Here is a 9,244-nt window from a genome sequence, read left to right as displayed (position 1 = left end):
ACACACACAGACACACACACACACACATGCACACACACAACACACACACACATGCACACACACACACGCACACACATGCACACACATGCACACACACACACAACATACACTCACACACATGAACACACACCCACACATGAACACACTAACACATACATAAACATACTTATACAAGCACATACAGATACACAAAGACAAGCAGACACTACTGCTTATAGTGACCTTTGGTTAGTTCAGTGTCCTCTGTTTCGATTGGTCAATTTCCCTTGTTTTGTTTTTTTCAAAGCAGCAGACTCATGACAGTATAATGGTTAGAATATTTGCCGTTGCATAAAGAATTTTTGAAGTTAATGCCCACTTTGGGAAGTTAACTTTATGGAATATAATGTCCGTCTGTTTTCTGGGATGCTCTATCCTGGTCAGCTTGGGTTGGCCCTGACAGACAGGGTAAGAGAAATGTCAGCTAACCCTATCCGTACGCCTGGAGTCATTTTGTACCCCCAGGGGTTGTATTGTTCACATTTTAGAATACTTCTAGTGCAAAGATCTCTTTGAAACTTTCAGTATTTCTCGAAAGATCGTTTTGACTGACTGCTATGCAAAGCGTGCGGATCGGATTAACGAGTAAATTTCCTCTTTGGGAAGTGGGGCTCAGAGTTCCTCACGTCGTATGGATACTATAGTAAAACACGACGTACGGATAGGGGTAAACGATTCATTTGAGGCTGGTGCTTTTTTTTATTGACTTGTATTAATTCCTTTTAAAAAAAATAAATTTTTTTAATATTATAAATTCAGTCTTTCAGAGTTATTTTTTGTTTTTCGTTTTTTTCCCCTTCTAAATAGTAGTTGAGAAATGACTATACAGAGGCGACTTCACATGAAACAAAATGAATCTACAGTGTAAGAGTGACTCAAACAAAAAACAAAAAAAAAAAGCAAAGAAAGCTGTGTACAGTAATAGTTGTATTCTGGTTTATGTTCCATCAGTCTTGATATAACGACCGTTTACATTGGAACAGTTTCTGGTTCTAGTCCTGCTTTGCCTCCAATTTGAACCCTCCACCCAAGCTTAAATGCCCTTTGTTCCTTTGTTCCTTCTGTGCTGTGAACTGTTCTTTTGAATGCTTATGTTTGCCCCACCTGTGTTTTTTAAATATAATTACCAGACTTTTGTCGTTTTTTTGTGATTTGGTCTTTTTCTTTTAATTACAAATTTTTTTTTCTTAATGAATTTGAATGTTGAAATTTTGACTTTGATTTGTAACTGTGTACTTACTTTGCATGCTGCATGATTTTTTTTTTAGTGTCCTCCCTTTGGCTGTGCGTTCGTTTCTGGTTTCGTTATTTTGTTTTGGACACCTTGACCTTGAAAAAATAGATGATGACAGGTGAGTGTTCTGGCTCTGTAAGTTGTTTTTCCAAAGTGGTTTCAGTAAGTCCGTTTAAATTACTTTTTAATCGTAATTATTATTATCAAGATTGTTATTATTATTATCATTGTTGTTGTTGTTTGTATTTTTACTTTTTCTTTTTTTCTTGTCTTTCTTCTTAAAACTTTTTTTACTTGTTTATCTGAAGTTAATACAATCAAGAGTCAAATTGTGTCATCATTTCCGTTCTTCACCTATAGTAATACACAGCATTACCATTTGTCTTGCAGCTAGCCAAAATATGTTTCTGACTTTTTCTTCTGTTGATGGATGATTAGAGGGTTCCACGGTTAGGAAAAAGTTTCTTCTTTTAAGTGGGTTTTTTAAAAAATATTCTGCATTCTCATTTAATGAGTCCCTGGTCATCTTTAATGAAGGTGTTTTTAAATTGTAGGTGTCAGGGGAAATGTTTGTCAAAAAGTTGTAAACTTCTCTTTTGGGAAGGAAAAGTTCCTTCCAACATCATAGTATAAATTAATTCTTACAATGTACTTGTGCCTGGAATCGCGGTTGAGTGGAGGACGCCATGAGTAGGTCCTACTTCTTTTCTTTTCCACACTGGTGTTTTTGTCTTTTTTTCTGGCTCTGTCCCAGCACGAAATGACTGCTCTGGAACCGATGTGCTTCTTTTTACTCAAACTGAATATCCGGAGCGAGCTTATGAGAAGTATTGATTTACTCTTGGAAAACCGAAATAACTACATGATTAGAAAATGTTATTTTGAACTGAAAATTCCTAGCGAAAATCAATATTGGCAAGCTGCTGACAATTGTCCCAAATGTCAAGTGGATGTGTAGAGATTATGGTGATGGAATGTTATGTAAATGCTCTGTTTCAAAACATTGCTTCCTGGCAATTGTATCTATTGTAAATAACGTCATATGCATTTACTTATATTTCTATGTACATATGTTTCCATAAAGTCTTGTTTGTATAACATGTCTCGTTTGATGTACTTTGGAACATGAGTGGCATTGCATTTGTTAAGGAATGAATGAATGTTGGGTGGATTTGGTGTTGTTTTCACTATTGACCAGTGTCCACTCGTACACCAGCCTGGGAGAGGGGGTTGGGGGGTGGGGGTGGAAGAGTTATTGTGGAGTCTGAGAAGGAGGGGGGGGGGGGGAGAGAAGTAATTTTTTTTTAAAAGCAGACCAAAGTAAAACAAAAATGTAATAACATTTTAAAACTTTGTAAATTGTGAGACCTGAACAGATGTAGGTTGTGAGGGTTAGAGAGGGAGGTAAAGGAAGAGAGAGTGAAGGAAATAGCTTGTGTTCAAGTGATTGAGTGGCCTGAAGTGACAATGGGTGAGAAAAAGGTAAAGTGAGTGAGAGGAGAAGAGTTTTCTGTAGCCATAGAGACATTGGCAGGGATGCATGAGATTTTTTGCTTGTGTGGAGCACCACTACTCATGCCTGCCACCTGCTATTGTTGATATCATGCCTTGTCCTGCGCTCACTTCGCTTTCCCTGAGGTGTAGCCTGGACGATCTCCATTCCACCTAGGTGAAATACAATATTACACCAAACTCTCCCAATACCCCATCTCGGTGAAATACAATGTTGCCCTCTCCAATACCCCATCTCGGTGAAATGCAATGTTACACTCTCGAATTTCCCATCTCAGTGAAATAGAATGCTACATTTTCAAATCCGGAATGGATGAACTTTTTGGAATGAATAAGGACATGGACCACTCTGTGAGACTTGTAGTAATGATGTTTAAAAGTGTTAAGTTTGAGAACATCTTCCTTCGTAGTCACTCTCCCAGGTTTTACCTCGAATAGTGAATGCAAGTATCCGTGGGCAGTGGTTTGTGTGCTGGGCAAATCTGGACCCAGTACAATGTTACATGATGGGTCGGACTGAGGTCCATTCAAACGGACAACATCTTGAATGTCTCACAAGTGTTGGAAAAAGTTCCATATTTGTTGCGCCCTTTTTGAGGAAACGTTTATATCCTCACTATTCACCTTTTTGGAGGTTTCTGTTTCTGTTATTTTCTCATAAAAATTCCACATTTTCCCCCCTCATTTTTCTTTTCTTGAATTTCATTGCATTTTTTTCATTAACTTCTGATGTTGCTTTAAAAAAAAAAAATTTGACTGGAATGTTGTTCCACTGAGATCCTGAAGTTTGATTGTTTGTGTATTTGTGGTGTGTGACCCTGATGACCCATGCCGCTGCTCCATATAGCTTTGTTTAACGTTGTACCGTGGACACTGGCTCTGTTTTACTTGTTTGTTTCTCCTGCAGATTTTACTGTGCTCAAGTCCTTCCCTCCACCCCCTTGTGTTTTCATGTGATCTTTGTTACTCTTTGATATTTTGTAATAATATATTAATAGTAAATTGCATTTGTAAAGTACAAATCCTAATGACAAAGTCAGATGTATGTGTTTTAGTATTTATTATTATCCCAACAGACCGTGTCATATTCAGAAACATTCTCAGCTTCCCAGGAGGCATTCAGGGAAAGCTTCTATTTTGATAAAATATACAATTAAAGTTATATATATGATAATGACCAAAGTGCCTAGTTTTACCTGATGTGTTTTGCAAGTTGTGTTAAAATATTTATTAAGCAAGTGCAAGTTTGTCTTGCCTCCCATGAATTATTAAATTTGCCTTGAAAAATATCATTTGACCATCAGTTTTGAACTGTTAAGCCTTCATTCTTAAGTTTGCAATGATAGGCGTTTAAAAAAATGAAACGTAGACAGTGGAGAAGTTGTTTAGGTAGGTTATGATTAGACGTTATGGGCTAAGATGAGCTGTTGCCATTTTCGAGAGTCAGATGGTCTTTCTCTGTCCACAACTTGCTAATGATCAGTATTTGGAGGTGTGTGGGTCATGCATTTTTAGCTTGAATTATTGCCTGATTTTTTTTTTCCCCTTTTCGTTTCTCGCATCAGTTCTTTTTTGCCTTGCTTTTTTTCAGAGTTTGTATTGCTTGTTTTGGTAGCAAATTCTCCCTAGGTATGCAGGCAAAGCCGGTGAAGGGATTTGGGTTGTGGGGCTCTGAAGGGAGTTGTAAAGATTTACTTTGAAACTATTTTTGTTTCTTGGAACAGTTTTTTATTTTATTTTCCATTAAGCATTGCCTTCAAATTATTTGTGGCTTTGTTTTATTCTCTCAAATTCTGTTGCTCTTAATTGGTCCAATATTTTTAGTAGATGATGACCTTAAGAAAAGTTTTAATGATTGTCCACATTTCCTCATGTCTTGTTGTTTCTGTGCTGGTTTTGTAGGCTCAGGATCGGCAGCCAGTCACCCGTCAGTCGCTGTGGCAGCTGCTTCCTCATTGGATAAGAATCATCCGGATGACTCAACCCCTCCTGATTTGTCCAATCATTCGCGGTCTTCATCCAAAAAGTCCAATCACAGTATACATAGCGTTCACAATGGTAAGTTATACAGTTGGGGAGAAATGTCACTGACTAAGACAGCTTGATCAGTCTCCATCGGAAGATTTTGATATTTCACATGACCAGTTGATGCAGGATGGAGTACACAGAAGTTTAATGACAATAGCGGTCATTTTTATGTGTGGGAAATGTAAGACAGATAGAAAGAAACAACAGAGGGATAGCAGAGAAGTAGGAGCTGCTGCCGGTGGGGCCTTCAAACTACTCACAAAGATCAGCTTGATCTAATGGTAATCGGCTCAATAAACGATAATGATCTTTAATGTATGATTGTATATCTGCCATCATGTTGACAGTTATGACAAGCTAGCCCTGTGTCAGGTTTAGGTACATGTAGATGATGCAAACGCGCTTATTTTAAATGAGTTTAACTGCTTATGGTTAATCTTCTGTAAAATGAGTTATCCAGTTTATGTCCTGACTCCTGTAAACTGAGTTTCCTTTTATTATCCTGTCTCCTGCTAGATGTGTTTTCCAGTTTATGTCCTTCATTCTGTAAAATTAGCTTTTGCATGTTCTTCTCCTTAACTCAACGAATAGTTAAAGGATGCCTGTTGCCAGTCCTACTTTTTTACATTTCCTGTAATGTTTCTTGCCTGTCTCTGCCTTTCTGGTTCTCAACACTAAATAACCGTCATCTTGTCACTGTGCTCTCATATAACTGTCCCCGTGGTTTTATGCACCCCCGCATAATTTAGCAAAATTTGATCATTTTTTGCATAATTTCTTATTATTTTGCTTTATCATTCTTGGTTAAAATTAGCAGAATCGCATTGTAGTTTTTATCTTATGTTACCTTTCACTTCCAACGGCGTAGATCTCGTGGGTCCCTGGGCGCCCGGCGACTGCTATGTGTTGTCTCTGTTACTGCTAGGACTGACGCTCTCTCTTCTCACGTTGAGTTTTTAGTCTCCAGTCGATCTTGTTTGTACTCATCAGTGCACGGGGAAAAACTGCTACCCGTGCATCACCAATTGGCCAGAAAGTCGAACCTAAAACTAGTCAGGTTTTGGGGACGTGAAAGGCTAAAATATTGGCCCTACAGCATAATGTCAAATTTTTGGGCTCAGTTTACACAATTTCATAATTTTTCTTGCGTGAAACGACGGGGACAGATATAATCAAGGAAAGCCGAGCGCTCTGGTGTTGTCTGCTCCATCTTGCCAATCAAGCATCTCTTGTCACTATCTCTCCTGCTTTTCTTTGTATGTTGCTCTCTAGTAACACCTCAGATTTTTAGGGCTTATATGACCTATTTGTGTTGAATGTGCCAATATGTGTTGCAAGTGCAGTAAAACTCTAACTACCAAAACACCTCTAATCTTTGGCACTTTTGTAGCCAATATTTTGTTGCAAGTGCCGTTAAACTCTTACTCACTAAAACTAAACTGAAAAAACTATGTATTTGTTTTTGCCAGGCCCCCTTCTGGACGGCAGCGACCCCTGGATCCGCCAGTCCAACTCCTCCCTACTGCGTACCAACGTAGACCTGAAGGCGGTGCGGAACCGATCCATGAGCTTAGAAATCAAAACTGGCCACATTTACCTGAAGGACCTGGTCTGTTACCTGTCTTTGCTGGAGGCGGGCCGGCCACAGGATAAACTGGAGTGTAAGGGGCTTTCCCGGGGGGGGGGGGGGGGGGGGGGGGGGATTGATGTGTAATGATAGTGATTGTCCTAATTGCCCCTGTTGCAATGATAATGAAGATAATAATTACGATCATAATGATAACATCGATGATGATAGTACTAATGATGATAATGATAATGATCTGGACTTTCAAACTCTTGTAAGCCCCTTTTTTTCCTTATTTCTCTGTTGTTTCTGTCTGTCTATCTGTCTGCCCCACTCTTTCCCAACGTTAAATGACTGTTATTGTGTTTATGCTACTGTTTACTCAAATTCAGTTATATAAAGCATGAACTGAAATATTACAGTGTGTCACTACATAGCGTGTAATGGAGTAAGCCAATGTGTTGTCTACATAGCGTGTAATGAAGTAAGCCAGTGTGTTGTCTTTAATAAAGAAATCCCACTGTCTTGTTCCCAGTTATGTTCCGCCTCTATGACACGGATGGCAATGGCCTTCTGGACTCTTGTGTAAGTACTGGCTTGTGTGTAAGTGTGTGTGTATGCATTTGTGTGCATTCGTTTGTGTGTGTGTGTGTGGTTGTGTGTTTGGTTTTGTGTGTGCGTGTATAGTTGTGTGTGTGAGTGAAAGAAAGAGAATTAATGTGTGTGTGTTTGTGTCTGGAGAGAAAATTAGGTATCGTTTTTATCTCTTTTTTTTTCTTTTTTTCTTTTTCTTTTTTTTTTCTTTTTTTTTCTTTCCTATTCTCTAGTAACAATCTCCAATCTGCAGCGCTAACATTACCTGTATGTGTGTTGTAAGTGCTGTAAAACTTTTACTAAAACTAAAACTCCCAATCACTTGTACTGTTTCCCCAGGAGATAGAGTGTATTGTGAACCAGATGATGTCTGTGGCCGAGTACCTGGGCTGGGACGTCTCAGAGCTCAAACCGGTGAGTCGACTGAAACAGGACCATTGTTGATGAGACTGACTTTACTTTTCCGATCCAGAAGCCGTTGGGTTCTAGCCATATAATGGTTTGGCTTCAAACGCAGACGCGCTGTCCCTTCGGCCATCAGAACTTCCATGATGAGGCTGAAAGGGGGCCATTGTTGATGAGTAAGCCAAAGGGGGAGGGGGGGAGAGAAGGAGGATGAAGACCTGTCAGTTACACTTTTATCTTTTTTACCTACCTGACCAGTTTCCTCACTTACCAAGCCATTTGGAAGCGGTTTTTTAAAAAATCTGGTTGTCATCTGGATAAAAAAAGTTACTTCTTAAATTTTAAGAGAAACTCAGTTTGGCTAAACACCAAAATTCAGAGGAATTGATTTTATATCAAACAGAACAAAGAAAAAAATAGTAATCTGAGTATGAAATAGTGGTAAGGGTGTCCATGATGCAATGGTTAGGAGCTTTGTCATCATGTGGAGAAAACCCGAGTTTTACTGTGGGGGGAGAATATTCATTGAGTATGTCAGTCTTTTTGTTGGGATGTTGTATCCTTTTTAACCTCATAAATGATTTGTGAGTGCTGAAAACTCTAACCAAACTAAAACTGAAACATGGGCGGCAATAAGCAATTCACGACAGGGAAGGATTTAACATTGCGAAAAAGGCTTCAAATAATGGACTCACAATAATTCTTCCCACACGCCAACTCATCCCAGTTTACCTTCTCAGTGCTTGGAGAGGGCTAACAGTGTTGCAGCACATAGCGCTGTCTTTCTCCTATTCCATCATTGCCATTCTCTAAATACTCACATGTGACTAACAGGAGGACATTAACATGTTCTTATGCACAGTAGAATTGTAAATAGGCTGATTCATCAATGTCATGCTCATAACTGTGCCTGAACTGCAACAGGGAACTGCTGCTTTTCCTTCCCTAATCTTTACTGTCGTAATTTTTCCTCTACTTCTTTTGTTTGTTTGTCACACTCTTGTGAACTGCTATTTCCAGGATGCCTTGATAATCGAAGCAGACTTTGTGCTGTTGAAGCTAGAGAGGTACCAAAGCCTGCAAGGTATCCATACTGATTGTTCCAGTGGTTGTTTGATCATGGCAACGTCTTTTCTTTCCAGATATTCATTCCTTTCTTCCTTCTCCCTTCTCTATCCCCATTTCCTGCATCCTGATGATTGCGTGGTGTTCTGCTGTCTCCGCGTCTTCCTCATCCCGCAACTTTTCCTCCAGGGTCTTCAACACTTTTCCTTTGTCAAATTTCACCTCACCATCAACCACGGCACTGCCTGCCAGCCTATCAGCCTCCTCATTGCGAATGATTACAGTCAGTCATCATCTTCGGGCATTGCCTGTCAGCCTATCCATGCAAATGGTTACAATCAGTCATCAACTTCGGTCATTTCACTCTTCCCTAGATCTTACAAGACATGATGATCGAGATCGACTACGATGCAGACGGAACTGTCTCGCTTGAGGAGTGGAAGCGAGGAGGGATGACCACCATTCCTTTGTTGGTTCTACTGGGACTGGACACTGTATGTGTGTGTGTGTGTGTGTATGAATGAGAGAGAAAGACGGGGGGGGGGGGGGGGAGGGGGGGGGGATGAACACAACTCCTTTGCTGGTTCTTCTAAAACTGTACGCACTGTACACGGTGTGTGTGTTTGTGTGTGTGTGTGGGAGAGAGAGAGAGAGAGACAGACAGACATGAGGATTTGACGAGAGGGAGTGAGTGAGTAAGAGGAAAGGGAGATTTATTAATTCTAGATTATTTTTAGTATTGTTTTTGTTATTACTTTTTTACTTATTGTTATTATTATTATAATTATTTCTATTATGAT

At 39.5% G+C, this 9,244-nt stretch overlaps 1 protein-coding gene across 1 annotated transcript in view; it reads left to right on the top strand.

The window, feature by feature from the left end:
* Positions 1-9,244, top strand: part of LOC101848997 (diacylglycerol kinase beta) — a gene marked incomplete in the record, with an annotated part of 103,134 nt that overhangs the window by 56,174 nt on the left and 37,716 nt on the right. Inside the window, 5 exon segments of the mRNA XM_035972252.1 lie at positions 4,688-4,843; positions 6,283-6,474; positions 6,916-6,965; positions 7,314-7,388; positions 8,819-8,938. Of these exon segments, the coding sequence (XP_035828145.1) occupies positions 4,688-4,843; positions 6,283-6,474; positions 6,916-6,965; positions 7,314-7,388; positions 8,819-8,938 (593 nt within the window).

This window comes from Aplysia californica, unplaced genomic scaffold, assembly GCF_000002075.1.
Source record: "Aplysia californica isolate F4 #8 unplaced genomic scaffold, AplCal3.0 scaffold00625, whole genome shotgun sequence".
Classification (NCBI taxonomy): Eukaryota; Metazoa; Mollusca; class Gastropoda; order Aplysiida; family Aplysiidae; genus Aplysia; species Aplysia californica.
The sequence above is the reverse complement of the archived record's forward strand: the minus strand, read 5'-3'. Positions and strand labels throughout refer to the sequence as shown.